Below are 23,487 nucleotides of genomic sequence, written 5' to 3'. Positions count from 1 at the left end.
ACTAGCTGAGCTGTACCACAGCGCTTACCACCAGCTCTGTGGGGTTTGGATCCTGTCACAGCCCACAGGCGCCCCACGGGCTGACTTCCCGTCTCACGCTCCCTCCTGCTTTGAGGCATCCATGTGATGTTAAATCCTTGCTACTTGTGTCTGATTCCCTGCCAATTTCCCCAGTTGTAGAATAAACCGTTTCCCTCCTGAGAAAGGTCCAACTGGGGGACATAAAAGCCTGAGACCAGAGGGAGGGGGACGGGCTTCTCCCAACAGCCACTCTCAGTCCCTCCAGGTTTCAAGGTGAGTCAAAGACAAAATGAGCATTTTAATTCAGTTTCAGAAAAAGATGTCACATAAATTTGGATTAGAAAACACGACCATGAGGCTGTTTTTCTGGAACTGCAAGGAATATGAACCAACCCTTCAAGGGTAATTTCTGCATCTCCCTTCTGCATCAAAAGCTACATAGCTTCCCCCCAACGCACCTGCCCCCAAAGCCACCTCGCCCTCTGGTGGGACAGGCTGGTTTCCCCCACCCACCCCCCTTCTTTCAGGCACACTGTGTGGGCGCTGGAGACCTGGGCTCTGACCAATGAGCGGAGCTGTCCTTTGCACCAGCAGCCCACAGGCAGTGGCCCCCGAGGCCCCACCCCCAGCCCCAGGGCATAGGCCACAGAGCTGCCATTGTTTCCTCGTCTCAGGAAGCAGCAGCCAAAAGCTGACCCTCAGCACAAATTAAGACCCAATATGGAGAGTGGACGAGGGCTCTGGGGCCCAGAGTGGGCTGCACGCAGGGGCAAGAAGGAGGGGGGTTCTGCTGTCTTTCCGTCTTCAGAAACAAGGGGGAAGTGGACCGTTCCCCACTGCTGTGGTTCTAGGGCGTGCTGTCCTGCTGAGCTCCGCGGGCTCTGCAAGCACGGAAGGGGCTACACAGATCAGAAGGGCTTCGTGGGGAGGTGAGGGACCCGCAGGAAGACAGGGGAGCATGGTGATTTGAAGCTGCTGCTGCCGGGAGCTTCAGCTCTCACATGGCGGCCAGCCCTGCAGAGGTCAGCACGGTGAGAACCAACACAGCCGCACCTGACTGGTAGAGCTGGGGAACCTTCAGGCCTTTTCCTAGGTCCCACATCTGCAGAAAAAGAAGAAAATGTTCAGCGATCAGGGCCCTGGTCACTGTCACAGCTCCCTTCCAGAAAACAACCCCACCTAAAGGACCAGGTGTCTCCTCTCAGTTGAGCCTAGAGAGCCCCCCAAGGCACCCGCACCTTCACTTTCAACACACCCACTCAGCACGTGACAGAAAGGCATCCTCAGCCTCCACAGAAACTTCCAGGCTGAACACATAACTTCCCTCACGACGACAAGGCCAGATCACTGTGCCTCACACTGTGTTCCTGCACAAACCAGCTCCTCAGAACGCTGAAAGCGTTACACGGGGGAAGGAAGTTCTGTGGTCAGATAAACTCGTAAACATTGAACTGCAAGACTTGTCAAACAATTCACTCGTGCACACGGACTCTCCAAACCGCGGGTATGACACAGGTGGTTTCCTGGACCAGCCCACCCATCCGTCCAGCGGAGGAGCAAAGCTCTAAAGAGCCCTGGGGGATCGACAACACTGCCTCCCAACTTTGTTTTCACTCTGACCTCCACTGGGAAATAACTTTTTAGTTGGTGCCCAGTATATAACGCATTAAAGAGAAAACCACAGGCCCAACATGGCGTCACTTGTGCTACGGCCCATGAAGCCAGGCCTCGATCTAACTGAGTTTCAGCTCTCCCAGAAACGTCATCCCACCCAGTCGGGACTGTTTTGGCCAAGTACCAGTGAGGTTGTCTGTCACACGGGCCCTCTCCATCCTCAGAGGCGGCGATCTGCATGGTAAAAACCCTTCTCTTCACCCAAAGAAAAGGCGTCCAGGCCCAAAATACTCCTTTCTTTTGTCAGTCGCTCCCTTGCCCCACCTCTTCCCTATAAAAACCTTCCATTCTGTACAGTCCTCGAGCTCTGTTCTGACTGCTCCATGGGAGGCTGCCCAGTTCATGCATTGCTTGATAAAGCCAATAAGATCTTTACTGTTTACTTAGTTGAATGTTGTTTTTTTAACACATGTACAGAAGTTCATGGAATGATAAACAATATTCACCAGAACTGTGTGTGCTACATTCTACACGTGATATTCTACTGAAATTTCTTTTTTTGTTGGCAGCAACCCACTCAATTGATTTTCCACCCACTGGATCAAAACCACACTTTTAGAAACACTGACCTAGACTTCGTGCCCTGGGGATGGTAACACCCTGTGCTCATGTTGCTGAAAGGTCCCGTAGCAACAGCAGAGCCTCAGGTCCCCCACTTTCCCGCCCCCCAACGCCCACTCTGTGGAACTGACTAAGCTAGGAGCACTTCAGAGACAGGTGAGCCCAGGAAAAACCCAGATGAAAAGATGCCCCACATCAGCCCCAAAGGGCTTCCACGCATTTCAGGCGAGGAGCCACGCAGATTCCACAGAAGGCTGTTTGCTTGTCTGGACAAGTGTGAGCCCTAGGGCTGGCTGGTGCCGAAGGGGACGCTCTCTGGAATGCCAGAGGCCCATCCCTTCTCCACGCCCCCACCAGAGCTTCTGCCAAGGCAACTGTCCAGCTCAGGGGGCAAAAACTCCAGACTGTCCCAGAGAACAGACACAGTGCTGCCCCACACTCAGAGCCAGTGCTTGCTGGAAACGAAACCTAAGGCAGATTTAATGGCTCAAGAAAGGCCATTGTCACTTGGTTCTGAGACTCTGCAACACCTCCTCCCTTCCCTCCCCCAGGCCGAGCCCCCGCCTGAGCCAGGATGTGGCAGAGAGCCAAGCGCTGGTTCTCAGCAGAGCTTTGCTCTGTGGGACAAGAAGGCTGTGATGGGAATGCCCTCCCCTCTGGGAAGACAAGTCATCTCGGGTCAAACCGAACACCGCCCAGGGGACAGCTGGCAGATGCACTGAGTCTCCCAGGCCATGTATCTCTCACTCCTCCAATTCCATTACCCTGCCTAGCGGACCAGACTGAAATTCAGAAAGTACTTGTCTCTAGGCTCTAATGAGGAAGTTATACAAGGTCAAAATAAGGAAAAGCATCTCATCCATGGGAGAGATGGCTCAGGCTGTAATGGAAAACCAGCGAGAAGGGGACTGTGCTTGCTTCCGGGAAAGGAAGCGGGACTAGGCAAAGGGGCCCCAGGCAAGGACATCTCAGAGCGCTGGGCGGGGGCTAACCGCCTTCATAAAGAGGAGGAAACACCAGTCTGGCTGACCCCAAGGTCACGTGGGAGGCATCAACAGGTTCCTAAAGCCAACATTCAACTGTGGGACCCTAGGCACCCAGTTTCTGTTAAAGTTGGCCCCATTTTCTCCAACAGCTCAAAATCAACTACAAAACAGTTGGTATAGCCCTGTGTGAAGGTTAGAGAAGTCAGGATGTCTGACTCCAGCCCAGCGCGTCCCTCTGGGCGGACAGGGATGTGGGGCTGAAAGCAGCCGGCACGTTTACCCAGCTCATGCTGAACCTGTGTCCATAACAGGGCCTGATGCAGCCGGTCCCAGTTACCGGCCTAATACACACGCCTTCTATGCCAGATGGATGACCTGGCTTCAGGGGCCTGTTTTGGTCACACACCCCCGAAACAGAAGCGCTCACACTGCGAGCCCGAGAGTCTCCGCCAGCCCCACTCAGGCACGGCTGCGTGGGCAGCACGGAGCCTCGTCTGGCTTTCCCCAAGGGCCCCCGGACAGAGGCCTGGCACCGCCGACCTAGTGAAGGGCACTAACCCAGACAGTGGGGCAAAGTCCTCCCAGCCTGTCCATCCCCTCACCCAGAACAGGTAGAGACCTCAGTGGACTTACCAAGTGTCGGACCCCATTCCAGGTGTGATACATGAACGGGAAGACGAGAGCAAACTTGGCCGTGTGGATCAGGGCAGGCCCCAGACACAGGGACTTCACGAGCTCCAAGTGAGACTCAAAGCTCCCGGGGAGCAACAGGGCCGACAGACCAAACAGAGAGACCCCTGAGGAGATAAAGAAGCAAGCCCACCAGTCAGCTGCCTCCAGCTACCACTAACACAGCACACGGACCTGGGCTCCAGGACGGTCCTAACCTGCAGGGCCACTCTGGACCCATTCTGTCACCAGCACAGCCCATGTGCAGGGCGCTCCTCTGAACACCTGCTGGGTGGCACACTAGCTTCTGGTTGTGATGCCCTTTTCATGGTGGATACTGCATCTTGTCAGTTACCCTTCCCCAGTCTCATTCATACTGAGGTGACGTAATCGCACCTCGATTTTACACCCTCTGTCACTGTGAAAAATCACGAGTATTTTAATCCCTGCAGAGCCTAAGCAATGGAACTGTTACGAGCTATCTCTTTCCATCTTCTAAAGCACTGCTTGTAAAGTTCTTTTTCAGTAAATTCTCTTTTAAAGTCAAACTAGTGTCATCACTCCTTTTATATTTCTCTACTGGCCACACACTCTCTGCCATCTGAGTAAATCCTTCATCGTGGCTTCATCTAGGCCAGCTTGTCCTGTTACTGAACAAACGAGAACAGGGACCTTCGTGCCTTCCCATGGCCAGAGGCCCGAGGCCCAACGTCCCCGCACGGTAGGCGGTCCCCCCACTGTCTGGGCTCTTCCCTCTTCCCCAGAGACACTGCTCTCAGACACACCCAGCTGTGCCCGGGCACCAGGTCGTCTCCGTGGGAATGCCCTCCTCCGCCTCCTCATGAACTTCCCACTGATCCTTCTCTCAAGGGCTGCAACTCCTTCAGTTGGCCTCTCCTCTGGGATCTCACAGCTCTACTGAAAAGCGGCCACAGTGCGTTATAAATATTTACTTGTCTTACTCCGTCGACTCCACGGCCCTTGAGGGTAGAGGCCATTATTGTCACTCCCCAATTCCTAGTGCACAACAGGGGATTAACGAGAAGGCAGGAGGAGTGAACCGTTCTTTCTGAAATGACCACCAAGAGCAAACTTGTTCACACAGGTGTATTCCTTAGTGAGGAAAGGTTTCCTAAGCTCCTACTGACTACTAGAGGGTACAAATGGAAAATGGATAGATGCAGCCCCCACTCTCTGAAGAGTTTAGTCTAAAAAAGAGACAGATTTATAAAAAATTAAGCAAACAAAATAATTACAAATTATGTAAAAACTATGAAAGAAACCACCAGTGCAAAAAGAACTATGAAGAAATACTGTTGTGAAACAAAATTACCAAGGAAGCTGACAACAGAAACAGAAACAGAAGCTGCTTCTTTAGACATGGCGGCAGCAAATTGCTCTCCGACCTGACAATGCTGCTGAGATCTAAGGGGAGGAGGAAGGAACCACGCACAGCAGGGGGCTGAGACGCAGCGGCCCTGAGCCACAGCTGCAAAGACAAGTTTGGCTGGAGAAGAGCAAGCCGGGAGGTACGGCCGCCGGAGTGAGTCAGGCCAGGGCCAGCCAGGTCAGGCATTTTAGGCCTCGGTGGAGACCAGAATTTTAATCTAAGGAAGACTCTAAGTGTGACATGGCTCAAATTGTTTTCAAAAGGTTTTTCTTTTTCTTGCTGTTGTGTGAAAAACAGACTAGAGGAGGGCGAAGGTCCCAGCTGCCAGAGCTGACTTTGTTTCAGGCCAAACGACCCAATTGTTCCATTTGGCCCAGAGCACATCACCTTCTAAAAGGCCGTTGCTACTAAAGGTATCGTGCTTCTCCTCCCTGTTTCTGTAAGTCGACATCCAGAGTGTAGCTTCTTGAGGCCGCATCAATTCTGGGAGAGGCATCCACATGCCCAATTTAAGAGGAGTGTACTGAGGTTTAGAGAGTTAACGAGGTTCCCTAAGTGAAGTTGCTGAGCTGCAAAGGAGGCAGTGTCTACAGCCAAAGAAACAGCAAGGCTCTTCAAACAAGTGTGTGTGCGCATGCGTGTGTGTGTGTGGGGGGGGGCGTGAATAAAAACACACAGACATACCTGCACTCAAGGCCATACCAGTGCCACGGTGGCAAATGGACATCGCCATGGGAAGAGACCAACTGCAAAGAAACACACGAAGGCCATTAAAAAGGAGAAAGTGACACTCTGAGTGTCTACTTTGGCAAAGAGAATCAAACTACCTCAGAAAGAGGCACTATTTAAACACAAACACAAGCAACTTTCACATTCGTGTGTCTCCTCTTTCTAGTTTGAAAATAAGAAAACGGATTTGTTTAAAAAGCACCCTTTTCTTTTCCCAGACAGGACCACTGACAGGGCTGAGAGGAGGGTCAGTTATAACTCACACTCCTCCTCTCATAAGCGGACACAACATGGGGGAAAGCAGCAAGTAAAGCTGCACCGTTAGAAATAATCTCCTGAAGGCCGGCCGAGTGGCTCAGCTGGTTAAGAGCTCACTTGGGACGCCAGAGGGCCCCGGTTCAGATCCCACATGAGGGACAGTGACACTGCCCTCTACAGCTAAGATGCTGAACAACAGCTCGACCTGGAGCTGGGCTGCTGTGAGTCGCCGGCAACGGCATAGGCTGTAGCGGGGCTGCAGTGGGCTGCCAGGAGCTACATGAGTGGCTGGCAGCCAGCGTGAGCAGCCAGAAGCCGGTGTGAGCTGCCAGGAGCCGCTATGAGCGGCCAACCAATGGCCGGCAACCGATTGCCTCACCCGGGAAGAGCACAATGATCATTCTAACATGGGCCAGTGAAGCGACATCCTCCACAACTAGACTGAAGAACAAAACAGCAATTTGTCTACCTGTCTGTTCCCCTTCCCCAATTCCCCAACACTGTTCCCCTCCCCCCAATTCCCCAATTAAAAAAAAAAATCTAAAAAAAAAAAAAAGAAAAAATCACCTGAACACAACCCACTGGGTCCCTCCATTTAATCTCCCGTCATACAACCAAACGAGAAGAGAACTTAAGCAAGTGTTATTTATTCACTATCTCATGTAACATGCAGTCACCATGGAACTCTCTTTTTTGTTGTTTTTACATTTATTTTTCAATTACAGTTGATACACAGTATCACATTAGTTTCAGGTGTACAGCACAGTGGTTAGACACTTATATAATTTACGAAGTGATCCCCTGACTAGTCAAGTGCCCACCTGGCCCCGCACAGCTATCACCATATTGACTCCACCCCCCATACTGTGCTGTGCAACCCGTGACTATTTTGTTACGACCAATTTGAGCTTCTTAACCCACTCCCTCTTTTCGCCCAGCCCCCTAACCCCTCCCATCTGGTGATCATCAGTTTGTTCTCTGCATCTATGAAACTCTCTCTTAATACATACCCCAAAATATCCAAATTGAGCATAGCATTAATTCCTTAGTAATCACCTATTCCAGACTTTTTAATCCAATTTTGCTGGATTTAGTATATGTTTCTTAATGCACAATAGTTTTGAAATATTGTCATCAAACTGGTTTTCAAATCATGTTCCGAATCACCAATCTGCCAGAGCGTTTCCACAGGACAAGCAACACCACCATGGCCTGCCTGGCTCTCCCGCTCAACGGGGAGCACAGGCGTCTCCCCATCCTGGGAAGTCTGCTTAGACACGGCACGTGCGTGTCAGCAGACCACAGCCTCAGCACTAAAGGGCAGCGATTCAAGTGGGTTAAAAAGATCTGAAAAGGAACCCTGATGGTGTAATGAAAATGGTCACAGAAAGAAAGGAGTAATGTCCAAAGAAACCAAAAAACTGACTAGACACCACTCTGATTAACACAGATTTAACACGATAAATAGAAAAGGCAGAAGAAGAGCCCCATAACAAAGCACAAGCAGAGAACAATGACATAATTTGGTTAGAAGAATCAGGAGACTAAAGCCCAGAATGAGCTGAGGCTTGCAAAAATGTCAAGGACAACAAAAAGGGGCTTTTAAAATTGTGCTCTGGGGAAGAAAGCCTCCTAACTGGGTGGACAGTTTTATGTTAATGGATGACAGAGTGCAAAGTATATTGCTCAACTATTTTATTTATCAAAGAGAATGATTATCAGACTGAAAAAGAAAGGACAAATATTGATTTGAGAGAACTGAAAAAAGAAAAAGAGGTGGGGAACTGGGAGGCATCGCTTAGCATTCCAAGTGCACTCAGGGCTGCCGGCCAGACATAAAATCCGCGCCCAAAAGGGCAGCCATGAAACACACACACTGTCAAGACCTTGAGTGATGGGAGAAACCGCTGAAGCCAAATGTTACTCTAATTCTCAAAAATGGCTAAAACCATGGCCTGGTTGGCCTAGTGCTGAGTAGGTAAGGGAGGTTTTATTTTCCCAACAACCACGAAATGACTTCCAGTCCTGCGTGATCGTCCAGGACCCTGCCATTCCTTGTGTCATTGGCAGGTGTGTGGCGCCTTGCACCTGGGCAGGGCCCCACGCTGCCTGCCTCCAGAATACAGCGTGGCGCACTGACACTGCCTGCTCCAGGCCACTTTCCCTCCGCCCCTCATCTACGGTGAAGCCCAAAGTCCTATGCAAAGGCCCGGGGGGCAGGAAAGGAGGCCCCCCAACAGCCAGAACCACCCCCAGACATGTAAGTAAGTGATGTGCAGACCAACTCGGCCCAGTCGGTGTTTCATGGCTGAGGCCTCAGACATCACAAAGCGAAGGTACAAAGTTGCCCCCACTATCTCCTGTTTGCACACTAGGTTCAAGTCTAGTACAGAAAATCAGGATTTTTTAAATTCACTTAGAAAAAAGGCGACCACTAGGAGCCAGCAGGATTTCTCCTAGGAAAGATGTTTTTCAGGAAACACTGAGATCGTTTGGACACAAATTCTATCTTATCCATCTTTGTATCTCCAGCTCCTAAGAGAACAAGCACGCTGGCTGCAACAAAGATCTACTGATTTGCAGTGTGTTCCTTCTATTTCCTTTTCTGAGTATGAGCAGAACGTTAATCAAAGGAAGCTAGAGACACAGGATACATGAATTTCAGCAACTGATCTACCAATTGTGCTGCAATACCACCATCCAGAAAGCAAAAGGCATTTCTCCAAAGAAGACACACAGATGGCCAACAGACACACGAGAAGGTGTCCCCATCACGCGTCATCAGGGAAATGCAGATCAAAGGCACAGCGAGACGCCTCCTCACACCCATGAGGACGCTGACAAGAAAACCAGAGCAAGTCTTGGCGAGGCTGTGTAGAACGGGAACCTTCCTCCCTGCTGGTGGGAATGTAAGCCAGTGCAGCCCGTGGAAACAGCATCCTGCTCCACAGAAAATGACACAGAATCCCGTGTGACCAGCAACTCCGATTCTGGGAGTTTCCCAGAAGAGCTAAAAGCAGAGATGCAAAGAGACATCTGCACCCCCGTGTCGCAGCAACACCATCCATGACAGCCAAAGGTGGAAGCCACCAAGTGTCCACAGTCACCGCTGAGGTCTCGACACAATGGAATACTGCTCAGGTTTCAGAGGGAGTGGGATTCTGACACAGTTACAACCTGGAGGAACTGTGAAGACAGTAAGCTAAGTGAAAGAAGCCAGATACAGAAGGACAGACATATAATTCTACTTTATGAGGTCCTGGCGTGATCAGATTCCAAAGACATGAAGTGGAATGGGGGCTGGGAGCTATTGTTTACATGCGTCTGGGGATGGACAGTGGGGACATCTGCATGACAGTGTGAATGTACTTACTGCCACTGAACTGTAAACACCAAACTGCGTGTTCCATGTGCTTAACCACAATAAAAAAAGTTATCCTCTGGCAGCAAGTTACAGAAAGGCCACATTCACGTGGAAGTAAAAGCAGCAGCACAGCTGTGACGTCCAAGGCCGAGCGGTGGTGGCAGTTTTCTCTTTAGGACAGCTCCAGGCAGGGTTCTGAGATGAGCTTCAAGCCTGGTCCCATCCCAACAAATCTGTGTTCCCAGCGTTAATGTAATAAACTCTTGCATGCTTAACCAATTAATCAATCAGTAAAATAAAGTTGTTTTTTAAAAAAAGACAACCCAAGTTAAAAATGAGTATAGAGCTTGAATATACATTTTTCCAAAGATATACAAATGGCCAATAAGCACATGAAAAGATATTCAAAATCAATCAAGGGTTGTCAAAAAAAAAAAAGATGGACTTAATTAGATCTATTGTAGGTAGTTCAAGGTAGAACCAGAGCCACTGGATGGAAAATATAAATTACAGTGAGTTAAATAAAATAAGGGTCTTTCTGATGATAAGAGAAATTCCCAAATTGGAAAAGGGTGACAGTGAGTTCCTTGTCACTGGAGGTTTGCAAACATAGGCAGACAACCATTTGTGAAAATATTGCAGAGGAAATTTACTCGTTAGGTACAATGCTGGCTTTTAAATCTTTTTTTTTTCTTGAGCAGCACCCCTTCTTCAAATGCAAAAACCCAGGTTATAGAACAGATCAAAGTACAAGCTGCTTTACTGCCCAGTATTGGGCCTACCGTGCAGTCTGCATGCTAGCCAGCCCCACACAACTGTCCACAGCAGCTCAGCGGGACCCCCCGGCTCCCGGATGGCACTCTCAGAACCAATGGGGCTGGTGATCAAAATAAAATCTAAGAACCCTTCCAACGCTTAAGCGTTTAAAAACTTTTTCTAACGTCATTTTGAAAGGCTCTTGTTCTCCTGATAGCTTAATTCCTGGAGACACTTTTGCTTTGATAAACCATCTCAATTTCTTAGCAGATAAAGAGCACTTCAGAAACTGCGGACTTAACCGCTTGCTTCCATGTCTCTTCCCAACAACTCTGAACCTTAGTCTTAGGAAACAGGACCCCAGGTCTCTCAGGCCTCTTCCCCAACACGTCCTTGTGGGAACACCCCATGTGTCCCTGCTATTTGTTTTTTCCCACAAGGATGTCTAAAATTTCAGAACTGGAAGAGCAGACAAGGCCGTGAAAGGCCCACCTCACCAGCTCATGACTGTCTGGGTTCAGCCCGTGAGAGGCCAGGGCTTTAAGTACAGGCTCAGAAGGGCCTGGCAAGTTCTTCCCCATTGCAATCCTCCCCCAAATCTTTCATCTCTTAAGAAAAAGTAGCAAGGCCTGAGAGCACTTATTAGTGTCCTTCTGTTTCTGTAGAGTGTCCAATTTCTGCAATCAGAATTATTTCTGGAATCCAGCTTGGAAAAAATCTCAAGGGTTGTGGTATTTGTGGAGGTGGTGAAGGATGGGCCAGCCTCCCTGGCAGGAACCCAAGGAAAGAGTGTCGCAGAGCTCAAGCCGCTTTGCTGGGTTAGCTAGAAAGAAGGTCTACGGGTTTTGGGGCGACACCAGCATAATGGCTGTCAGTGCTGCTTCTGAGGACAGTAACAGATGCCCACGTCCGTGCGTGCCGGCGTGTCTCAGACCTACGCGCCCTGGCTCCTTGTGCTGAAAGGGCCTAGAAGCCATGACACCCTGGTTGCACCCAGATCTTGACTTCCCAGGAGCCATCTTGAGAACTCCCAGTAGCCAAGTCTGGGACAATCTGAACATCAAAATAGATGACAGTAACACTGGACCCTTTGGGCAAAGTAATAAGAAATCAATCAATCTCTCTCTCTCTCTCTCTCTCTCTCTCTCTCTCTGTGTCTGGTTCCCATCACCTGGGATACCCTTTATGATAACCAGTTAATGCAAGTGAGTGTTTCCAAGTGAGTGAGCCCAAATCACTGCACCCTTGGTTTACAGCTGGAACCCATGGCTGTCCTGAGGCAGGGCAGTCTCGTGGCACTGAGCCGCTAGCCTGCGAGTCTGCACTACCTTCCGGTGCGTGTCAGAACAAAAGTGTGGACACCCCGCTGGTGTGGGAAAAACCCTAAACCTTTGCTGTCAGAAGTACTGAATACAGGGGAAATGGTCATGTTTTACCCTCAGTTGGTATCGTAAGAGTAGAGGAGAAACAAGCATTTCCTCTTAGGAATCCTTTAGTCTGTGCTGATAAAGAAAGCTTTCCCCTATAGTAATAAGTAAATCTGGAAGGTATGATGGAATTAGAAAAATCACAACTTGGAAACCATCATAGTAATAACCAATTCAGGCAAGTACCATTAACAGATGCTGGTGGGTAAAAGTCTGAAGAGAGATAGCACGCTTACAGTCTCAGAGCATCTCCCCACAAAATCAGTATTATCTACACACAAACTAGCCAACATACGTAAGCAGTGATAAAGCCTTATATCACCAGCAATGGACTAACCCACCCAGATAGAACACAGTGAGAAGAGCACCACAAAGCTTCAGGGGCACTGCCACCAGTGAAAATCACGGGAAAACCTCACACAAACCCAAACTGAGCAACAGCCTAAAAATGTCAAGGTCTTAAGAGATACGGGAAGACTAAAACCTGTTCCACACTGGAGGTGCAAGACACCACTGAACGTAATACATCATCCTGGGTGGGGTCTTGGACCTATACAGGATGTCAGTGGGACAACTGGCAAAATCTGAGTGGGACCCGAGGACCAGATGGGAGCACAGACCACTGTCAACTTTCTGACTGTGAGGGCTGTCCTACGAGCGCCCTTGAATTCCGGAGATACACACTCAAGTATTAGGGGAGAGTGTTCAGCAGAGTGATGGCTGCCCTAAAGCTGTGTGCATTCCAATCCCTGGGACCTGGGAGTATTTCATCTCACATGGCAACGGGGAATCGGATTGCTAATAAGCTCCATGATCTAGATGGGCACGATGGGATCGCAAGGGTCCTAAAAGCGGAAGAGGCTGGCAGAAGAGACGGTCAGAGAAGAAATGTGACAATGGGTCCAAGTCATGGGATGGGAGACAAACTTGACCCATCATTGCTGGTTCTGAAGATAGAGAAAAGAGGCCACAAGCCAAGGAAGTCAGAGCACCTCTAGGAGGCGGACAGGACCAAGATCCTGTTCCCCCCGAGCTCCAAGATGGGACAGAGCCCTGCCAACACCCGGACGTCTGCCCCGAGACCTTGTCAGGCTTCCAGCCTCACGAGTGTAAGCTAATAAACGTGTTGTGTTCAGCCACCAAGTCTGTGATCACTAGTTACAGACAGTAGCAAACTGAGGCAGGAGTAATGGGCATCGTCATCTCTGACTTATTCTCAGACCATCCGACATGCTGACACATTGAGAACCTGCATGAAGGTGATCGGGAACTCTGTATGCTGTTTCTGTACAATCTGCGCAAATCTGCAATTGCTTCAAAATAATGTCTTATTATTTAGCAGCATTTTGACTTACCAGAATTTTCCAAATGGTAGCTTTGAAGGAGACATTACCCTTTAGGCCACAAGATAGAATTTAGTCACCTTCTTATAAGAGGTCTGGGGAATAGTCGGGGAAACCAGGGGCCAGTCTGCAGCACGGCCAGCCACTTCTAGAAGCCCTGGCCGCAGAGCCTTACCTGTAGATGGTGATATGAGGAGACAAAGGGCGGTTTGAACCAGTGTTCTTATTCCAGAACCTCTCCATCTCCTCCTTGGCTGTGGTTCCCAAAGGAACAGCACTAAAATAAAACCAGAAGGTGTTAAATGATTAAGAGTAAACTTGGTTTAAATTTGTATGTAACCAAAAGTTAAAATAAGAAAAAGTAAGCTGGGCTGAATGAACCCACTGAGTAAGGAAGGACAGCGCGCTCGTCCACTCACCTTGGCTCTAGGCCAAGTTCGACTCATCTATTTATAACCTCAGTCACCCAGTGATGTCATATCCAAGGGTAACTTCTTTCCACCCCGCAACGCACAGGTCCACCGATGCAAGCTCGCCTCCTGTCTCACTGGGCACCAGGGCAAGAACAACACCTCAAACGGTTTACACCAATGGACGACCCTCCTCACAGGTCACATGTGCCATCTCACACATCACCACCTGCTCACCTTTGGCTCATCAAGTCTCCCTTTCGGATTCTCAAAAATCAAGACCTGGCTTCCGCTCAGCACCTCTGCATAGTTTCTTGGTGTCCCTCGTCACTGGGCTAGGCTGAAGCCAGTTGTTAAACAGCGATGTTCAACAATTTATTATGTGCCTACGTTTAACATGATTCCATCCCCCTCCAAAAACCATACCTCACTCATGTATTACTCCTGCCCAAAACTGATAGCCTAACTCTAATCTTTAGGAAACAAGCAGACAAACCCAATTTGACAGACACTCTACAAAACGGGGAGGTGCTGTCAATGTCATAAAAGACAAACGAAGGTTAAGCAGTGTTTCCAGATGAAAGGATCCTAAAGAAATACAACTAAATACAACATGTGAGCCTAACTAGACCCTGGATGGGAACAGGTGGACTGTAGTCCTGTAAAGCACATTATTTGGGACAAACAGAAAATCTGAAAATCGACTGTATGTTGAATAAAAGCATATCAATAAATGTCCTGAATTTGATAATTGCATTTGTAGAATTATACTGTGTTCTGTAGTACAATGTTCTTGCTCTTAGGAGAAGTATTTAGAAAGAAAGCATCACGATGTCTGCAGCTTCATCTCAAAGAATTCAGGAGAAAATAGTAACAATGATTACATATATATCAGGCTGAACCACATTAAGTTGCCAGCACTAGCCCAGTTCAGACCTACAGAAATACCAATTTCATATGGCATAACCTGAAATACATGGAGAGATAAGTAAACACAGCAGATGTGAGCAACTGATAAATCTAGGTAAGAAGTGTACAGAACTTCACTGCATTATTCTTCCAAGTTTTATGAATGTGTAAAATATTTCTAAAACTAAAAGTAAAAAAACAAAACAAAACGGCACAGAGGCCATTGTTGAAGTCAACAGGGTAGAAATGAAGATAGCAGGAAGAAATATATTTAAAGGCTAATTCCTGAGAGCGGCCCAAATTACAAGAAATAAAAGCATTAAAGGAAGAAAGACTAAACAGAAAGGAAAGAAGAAAATTAGACCTCAGGAAAGGAATCAAGAACTGGAGTAAACCAATGAAGTTAAAATACGCAGAAAGGCTGAAAGTGAGGAAAATTAAGAAAAGACCAAAGAGGGCCGGCCGAGTGTCTCTGTTAAGAGTTGGCTTAAGAGCACGAGCTCTGAGCAACAGGGATGCCGGATCGATTCCCACATGGGCAAGTGACGCTGCGCCCAAGCTGAGCTGTCGCTGAGCTGCCAACAGGTGGCAGGATGGCTCAGCTGGTATAACAACAAAATTGTCTGTTCGATGGGCTATGTCCACCTGCAACTAAGACTGAACTTGGCACCTTGAGCTGAGCTGCCACCCAGATGGCTCAGTGGATACAGCGTGCGCTCTTAACAACAAAGCTGCCGGTTCAACTCCCGCATGGGATGGTGGCTATGCCCACCTGCAACTAAGATTGAACACAGCACCTTGAGCTTAGAGGCCACGAGCTGCCGACGGGCAGCCAGATGGCGACTGGCGCCCTCCACAACCAAGACTGAAGAACAACTTGACTGGTCCCCTTCCCCAATTCCCCAACACTGTTCCCCTCCTCCAATTCCCCAATAAAAATCCAAAGAAACACTGCAACCTTCCTTCTCCCACCAGATGAGAAAAGTGGCGACCATGACCACTGGATCTTCAGCCAACCGTCTACAACTACTTGTTCTTGTAGGTTCCCCCTGAATCTAAGCCAACAGCCTACTGCTCTTTCCTGAGGAAAAAAACCATCCAGTAATAACCCCACAGAGTTAGAAACTTACTTACCTTCTGACACAGAGCTGAGGACCAAGGTGGGCACGGAGGCAGCGACGGCCAACATGTCTGCAAAACAAGACAGTCAAGGTCAGCACACATTTAGAGACCAACTTCTCTGTCCTGTGTGTCATCAACTTAGGGGTGGAGGGAAATGAAAAAGAAGATGGAAGCATGACAGTATCGTGTCCCTGAGATCCTTTTCTAGTTGGAGAGCTACAACTTTAAATACCTGGAGAATAATCACAAATATTACCTACAAATGCAAAATAAAATTTTGGCTGAACACAAGTGATACAAGGTAAAGAAATAATCAGAGTTGGTAATGTTCAATAGAGAAGTAAATAAAGAGACTTTTTAAAGCTAGGTCTTAAAAGACACCAGTTAAAAAAAAAGAAAACAGAATAAGCTGCTGGCAACTCCAAGTACACAGCTGAGCTTCAGCAGACGCCTGCAGCAGCTGGAGGAGTGAATGGTTAAAGAACAGGGTGTATGTGTGGTGGTGGGGCAGGCGGCGTCGGGGCCGGGGAGGTGCTAAATATTAAGCTCTCCTTTTGGGAGCTGCCATCGCGTTGCAGAAAACCTGGAGGAAATTCAAGTTAAAAAGTTTCTCCTATAGAAATGTGAAAAACGTTCAAAAAAAAAAAAAAGTGAAAAACGTGAGCATGCAAAGACCTAGTTTTCGACACCTTTGAATGTGTCCATCAGCACCAGACCTGCTTTTCGGGTCGAAGACTGAGCTGTGCCTAGACAGCCCATGTGAAGAGGCGTTAAGTGACCCAGGGTTCACTCAGCATCGTGACCACTGCACCCCTTTACTCACATTCTATCAACTCTTTCCAAAAGCACTTAAGAAAGTTATCACAATGAAGCCCTGGGACTAAAATTAAAACACACCAATTCTACAAGTTTCCTGTGCCTCCTCTATGCGCACGGCACTGTGGGAACACGGACCTCACCAGGGTCCAAGGACGTCCCTCGCCCCGTTGCTAGTAGATGCCTAACCGTTTCAAGAACCATTTGCTTTACATGAAGACACGGGAAGGGCCCACAACGTGCAGGAAAAATAATCCGACCATCGCTTCCTTCAGCTCTTCCCTCTTTCTAGCTTTGGAGCAAGAGGTGAATGCAGACATTGTGTGCCCAAGGCTCCCAGGAAGAAAGAAGTGGGAACAAACCTCTAACTCAATTGGAGCCATTGTGACTCTGATTGCGGGGCACACATTCCTCCCAGCAGGCCAGGCTGTCACTCAGCCCCCGGCCATGTGCACCCGTGGGCTGGAATGTCTGGTGCTACTGTCCCCAGACAAATACCAATGTAAACTCCCCCCAGACACCAGCGGCCCAAAGTCCACAACCTCCTGTGAAATGTGACGGACAGGAGCAGGGATGGCCTTGCCTTTCATGTGAAACGAGGAGCTCTGAAAAGATCTTGTTCCCACCCAGGAGGGGACTTTTAAGTAACAAGCCAGAACTTACAATTTCTAGTTAGTGCTGCCTCCTTCTAAATGCATCACACGTCTCCCCAAAAATGTAATCATTGCTCCAACTGTTTCTGAAATTTCTCCGGACTGAAAGTTTAATGCAGAAAGAGCACCAGACAAAGACAGCAGGCTGCAGTTCCAGCCCTGCATGAGACGCGCAACTTCCTTTTCATTTATGAAACGGGATTGGTATTAGCTGCCTTGCTGGTTGCTGAGCGATCACCTGAGAAAACCTACAGGAAAGCATTCTCTAAACTGCAACATACCGCACATATGTAAGAGGGTGTTAATACTTCAATGGTGTCCCAAGGTCTTTAGAATTTGCATCAAATTCTTTTTAAAACCCTTAATGGTGATAAAAAATATTCATCTGCTGAAAATGAATTTGACTTTTAGAAAAAAAATAAAAGTTATTCAGAGCCAAGTCTATGAGATCACACTGAATAAAACCATTTTTGGTCTAAAATAAGGTGTGACTGGGCTGGCCAAGTGGCTCAGTTAGTTAAGAGTTGGCTTAAGAGCACGAGCTCTGAGCAACAGGGCCGCCGGTTCGACTCCCACATGGGCCAGTGACACTGTGCCCGAGATGAGCTGTCGCTGAGCTGCCAACAGGTGGCAGGATGGCTCAACTGGTGTAACAAGATTGCCTGTTTGATGGTGGGCTACGCCCACCCGCAACTAAAACTGAACTGGGCACCTTGAGCTGAGCTGCCGCCCTGATGGCTCAGTGGACAGAGCGTGAGCTCTTAACAACAAGGCTGGTTCGATTCCCATATGGGATGGTGGCTACACCCACCCGCAACTAAGATTGAACACAGAACCTTGAGCTTAGAGGCCACGAGCTGCCGACGGGCAGCCAGATGGCAACTGGCGCCCTCCACAACGAAGATTGAAGAACAACAACTTGGCTGGTCCCCTTCCCAAATTCCCCAACACTGTTCCCCTCCTCCAATTCCCCAATAAAATCTTTAAAAGAAGAAAAAATAATAAAAAAATAAGGTGCGACTGTAACATGAATTTCTCCTATGTGACCTCTAAACTTAATCTGAAGGTATGTCAAAAAGTTTCATAAACATCTGGGGTAACAGCAACACTAAAACAGATGGATAAGCTTGAAGGGCACGATGAAGAATAATCAATCATTTATACAAAAGCTCTGATTGATGGTCATTAGCCCCAACTAACTCCTAAGCTACAACATAAGTCATCCCGGATTTCTTCTCTCACCGCCCACATTGTGCAAAGCATCACCCAGTGCCGCCAGTGGGGTCTGGACACTCCAGTCCATCTTCACTCCCCACGAGGACGTCACAGGAGCTTCTGAACTGATGTCATCCCAGCACCAGCCTCTCCCCAGTTCAACAAGACCAGAGCAACGTACTGAACAGCAACGCTGATTTCACTGCTCTGCTGCCCAGAAGTCACTACCGGTCCCCACTGTTTCGAGGATAAGGTTCAGGCTACAGCCAAACAAGGCCCTTCTCAGCACTGCCTCGGCTGACTCTCTGGACCGACTTTCCAGTGCCCACACCCACACTGGGCGCTACACTACACCCCCGCAGAGCAAGCCCTCTCGGGGCCACATGCCTTTGTCCACACTATTCCCTGGCTGGAACCTGCCTCACAGCCTGATACACTCAGCCCTCAAGCCCAGCTACTCCCAGACCGCACCATCACATCACCATCTCCTTAGCCTTGCTTGACCCTGCCATGTGGGGCACCTGCCATGACCCACACCACTTGCTCATATCTCCGTAAATACATTGATTATGTTGCTTAATAATTAATCTATTTCTTTATCTCCTCTGCTAGACTTTGAGTTCCTCAACGATAGGCTGGAATACTTTGCACCTATAGCACTTGTAATAATATCTGACACACAAGAGGCTCAAGAAAATGGTGTGTGGATGAGTATGCTTACTTTCAAAAGCAGCCCTATGAATTCAGAGTTGCAACTTATGCTGGAGGTGTTTCACGTAGCTTTAACACGAGGAGCAATGTCCAGAGGTCAGTGATTCTCGGTGACCTGGCGCTCAAGCAGCACGAACACACCAGCTCTCAGCTCAGTCCCCTATCCTCTGTCTTGGCTTTGGCAAGTCATTCCCCGGCTGAGTGCCAATGGAGTCTGTGCTCCTCGGCTGGTTATCCGTCGCTGGCTAACCCGTGAACAGTTTAGGGAGTAAACGAGTACAGAGCACTGTTCAAAAGCCATGACACGCTGCACTCTGATAAAGTGTGCCCAAGTTATCACTCTTCTCATTCACGAATGAGGAATCCACAATCATGGAATCAATGACCTTGACTTGTTCAAAATAAATGGAATTAGTGACGCTTCTAGAACTAGAAACCAGCTCCTAGAACTTCTTAGAAGGCAGTTTCTTTTGAGGTTAAACACACACATCACAGACAGTTCCAAATTCCTCTAGTGAAACGAACTAGACCTGGAAATTCACAGGAGATTTATTTTTAAAAGCCCTCCTATAAAAGTTCTTCTGAGAAATGAACAGAGAGGTGCCCTTCCCACGAGGGCTTCAGGTCACCACTAATGGAAAAGCCTATTTCTAGGCACTGAATCCTGGTGGTAACAGGCCTTCACGACTCAATAACACTGTCTAAACTCACTTAATGAGTATAATGATGGTCAGCTTCCAAACACTAAGCTTGAAACTCCTCAAAAGAGCTGTTTAGAGCCCATAAAATCACTTCAAGCTAAATGTTAATTCCTTGACCCTTGACCACTACCAAAATATGTCATATCCAAGAATCCAAAAGCGTTCATTTATGGTCAAACTAACTGGAATAAAGGAGGCAGTTCTTGCAAGACTGGCCGTGGCACACCTCAGAAAATGAGATGCACTTGGAAACGAGAGGCAGAGAGAAACACGAGGGCGTAAGATAGCCCATTCCTCATCTCAACTCCAAAGGGGTCATTTTGTCACGAGAAAAACTAAAAAAAGCCCCTCTATTTTTATACTGGGTGACTTAAGTGGAAAGAGGAATGAGAAGACATTGGGGAAATCAGGAATTCCATCTCAACGGCCTTAAACCTAACTTTCCATAACAAATCGTTTCCAAAAATAGGGCTGGCACAAAACTAGGCTGGGATTTGGACCAGGCGTTTCTTCTCTAAAGTCCCTAAAATCGCCGTGCTGCAAAGGCTCCGAGGAGAGCCTGAGGCCTACACAGCGGGCAGTTCAGAACGGAAGGAAATCTACGTTATTTCTCTGGACAGTGAAGCGACACTGGAGAGAAAAACCGGGACATCCACTCCCGAGTTCCCCGGAAGGCGCTGGGCGCTCCGGCCAGCGGCCCGCCGGCAGGGGTCCGGCCTGCTGCGCCGGGCAGGGCCGTCAGGAGCTCGGACGGCGCCCACGCACAGCCCGCGGCTGGCGTCTGCGGGCATCGGAGGCGAAGGCCAAGCCCGCCCAGGTCTCCCCGCACCGGGCCCAGCGCGAAAGGTCTGGAGGCGGCAGCGCCTGCGGTTCGCCCGCCGCTCAGAGCTGCAGGCGTACCTCGCTTTATTGCGCCCCGCTTATTGCACTTCACTGATGTTGCTTTTCTTTCTTTTAAGAAAAAAAAAAAATCAGAGGCAAGACCCTTCACGAGTAACCAGATTACTGCTGGCTTCACTGCGACGCCCGACCCTCGTTTGACGGCGGTGGCCTGAGACAGAACACGCAATGTCTCTGGGGTCGGCCTGCACTCATGACCGGGCTCCGGCTGCGGCGGGCAGTGGGCAGGGCCCAGGCTGGGGGGCAGCACAAGGGGGAGAGCCGCGCGACCCCTCCGCAGGAAGTGGGACCGAGCTAACGGGCCCGTGACCCCAAGGCCCCGGAGCGCCCGGAGCGGGGGCAGGGGAGGGGCCCTGGGGCCCCGGCGCGGTCTCCACGCCCGCCGGCCCTTCCCCAGCGCAGACACGGGGCGCACGGCCGTCAGCGGGTCGTCGGGGGCCGCCGCGGCCTTCGGCACCGACTCCCAGCCCCACACGAAAGTCACCTCAGCAGGAGCGCAGCCATCTTGGGTTCCGACCTGGACGGAAGTGACGTCCGCGGCCCCGCCCCTCGTGGCGGCGGGGCGGGGCCTCTGTCACGTGACAGCGGGCGCTATAAAGGCTGGGAGCCGCTCTCGCTCAGCGGTTTGTGTGCTGCCCGCCCCTCCCTTGTTGCTTTGGGTGACTTCTGCCAGCATTTGCCTGGATTTAGGCGGAAATGCCGCGGGCTGGAGCTCTGCAATGTCCGTGTCTCCTGCGCACATGCTCACTGTGATTCGAACCATTGCACAGAGGACTTCTCAGTCTACCCCCAAGGGGGGGCTGAGACGCCTTGGTGGGCCGGCCGACACCCTCCCGTCCTACTCTGAAGCTTCACCAGTGCAGAGACACACAAGCTGGGACCCACTGGGAGTGCGAGAATGGGCCGGGGGTGGGGCGAGCTCGCAGACCACCGCTCCCAGGGACCACCTGTCCCCGCGCGATCGCTTCGTGCCCCGCGATTCCTAGACTGGTGCTGCTGCGGGAGCTAGACGCCCACCGAGCAAAGACAACGCTCCATTGTTCCTTGTTTCGGGGCGATGTGGGTGACACCCACAGCCAGAAGAACCTGGGTGGGGGTGGGGAGAACCCACTTTCATTTACAATATATGTGAACGGCTTTGAGGAACCCAAGCGCAGCCACCACTTCCAGAGCGCTTACGACTCAAGGGGGAAAACGAGCAAGTGAGAAACAGAAGACTGCAGAAGTTCTGCATCTCGGGGGGAAAGGAGGAGTGAGGAGACAGCCCAGAGCAGCTCCGGCTCTACAGTAAACATGCTCATTACATTAACATTCAAATCTTATGTATAGTTAGCACTCCAGCACTTTATAAGCGGGAGGCAGAGGCAGGATGCAGCCACAGCCTGGGGCGAAAGAAGGGAGGGGAAGACAGAGGCAAAACATTCCAGATGATTCCAGGGAAGGGAAGGAGGCAGCAATCAGGAGAGCTCTGGTCTGAATTATTGTTCTGGCTGGATTGGTCTTAAAATTCAGCTCTGACCATGTAGACACTCCCATCTTTAACCTTAAACGCTACTTCAGAACCTTCAGGAAACTCTTAGGATGTAAATTAAATCCTCCCTCTTTAATCTGTATTTTAAGGGCTGTCAAACCCGGCTTCAGCTTTCCCACACAGACTCGTTACCCTATGATGCCCCTTCAGGTTGCCCCAAATCAAGTCAAAGTGGGTGGCACCAGATCTGGCTTGAACATGCCCAAGCCATCATGTCACAGACCTACCACACACACACACACACACACACACACACACACACACACACACACACGTTCTTACCTCTTTGCTTTTCTTCCTACCTGCCCTAGATACCTCACTCCGCATGCCTCCTTTTCAAAATGGCAAGCACCCTTCAATATTGGCCCACAGCTGACACTGCTTCAGGACATGATGCCCCTTCCTCAGAACTTCATTTATTACGTGAAATTTATTTTTGTTTTTAATCTGCTAGATAACTCACACAATGCCCCGGACGTTGCAGCTGTGTGCCTCCCCTTGGCACTCCCCGCACTTTGTTCATCATTCTACTATCGTAAGCGTCACGATTTATTATAGTTGGTTGTTGGCAGGTTTGTCCTCTGATCCGCCCCCCTCTGTCTCCCCAAACTAGATTTTGAGCTCCTTCACGGAGGGACTTCATTTTTACTCCTCTCCTGTCCCCCACATATCACACATAGCTGGCCCTCATACAGCTTTGTTGACTTGCTCCAAATTGAAATGGGCTTCAACTGCAGCATGAGGCATAGAAGGATTTCCTGACAAAGGCACAGGTTAGGGCATTCTTCCCTGAATATTTTCCAATGGAGAGAAGCATATACCTGGGAAGAATCACCCAGGATGCCGAGTGATGGGTGGAAACACTCCCAAAGGAGCTGGTCGTCTCGAGGACCCTGTAATGCAGCCTCTAGCCATCAAGGTAACAACGGACACCCTGTTTTCACGTGCTCTGGGGTACCTGCCTCTAGCTCATGGGGTTCTGAGGGAGCCACCTCAGGCAGGAGGCTGGGAAGGGACCCCTTTCGGCGGCCTTAGGATTCAGGCTCCCCTGCCCATCTACCCCTCAGAGGAGCGTGTTTGTGTCCATTTTTCTGTCCCTCTCCTTACCCCCCCCCCAACATTCCAGCCTAGGGCAGGGGGAAGCCAACAGATACAAAGCCCTCTGTGTATAAGGTGGTATGTGTCCCCCACCCCTCCACCCAGAGGACACAATGCCCCTTCTGCTCCCTGCGCTCTGCCCCCCTCCCCACCACCTCTCAACTGCACATGCCAGGCTGCAATTGGTTACTGGCTCAGGACTGCCCCCTCATCCTGTGGCCCCGGGGGATTTTAAGCGGGTTC

At 49.7% G+C, this 23,487-nt stretch overlaps 1 protein-coding gene across 2 annotated transcripts; it reads right to left on the bottom strand.

Moving 5' to 3' along the window:
- Positions 1 to 299: 299 nt before the first annotated feature.
- SDHC (succinate dehydrogenase complex subunit C) lies at positions 300 to 21,154 on the bottom strand. Of its 2 annotated transcripts, none has more exons than XM_019633099.1 (6): positions 21,100 to 21,154; positions 15,632 to 15,688; positions 13,354 to 13,455; positions 5,986 to 6,047; positions 3,876 to 4,039; positions 300 to 1,123 (listed from the first exon to the last, which is right to left on the bottom strand). In XM_019633099.1, the coding sequence occupies exons 1-6, from the start codon at positions 21,117 to 21,119 to the stop codon at positions 1,019 to 1,021; spliced, it is 510 nt and encodes a 169-aa protein (XP_019488644.1). In that variant the 5' UTR covers positions 21,120 to 21,154; the 3' UTR covers positions 300 to 1,018. The 2 variants fall into 2 exon arrangements, with proteins under 2 accessions (XP_019488644.1, XP_019488645.1); XM_019633100.1 differs by lacking the exon at positions 21,100 to 21,154 and adding an exon at positions 20,616 to 21,087 and having other exon boundaries at positions 1,019 to 1,123.
- Positions 21,155 to 23,487: the final 2,333 nt, after the last annotated feature.

Source organism: Hipposideros armiger, unplaced genomic scaffold (genome assembly GCF_001890085.2).
Source record: "Hipposideros armiger isolate ML-2016 unplaced genomic scaffold, ASM189008v1 scaffold_1240, whole genome shotgun sequence".
NCBI classification, from domain to species: Eukaryota; Metazoa; Chordata; class Mammalia; order Chiroptera; family Hipposideridae; genus Hipposideros; species Hipposideros armiger.
Note: the sequence above shows the minus strand (reverse complement) of the source record. Positions and strands in the feature narration are given on the sequence as shown.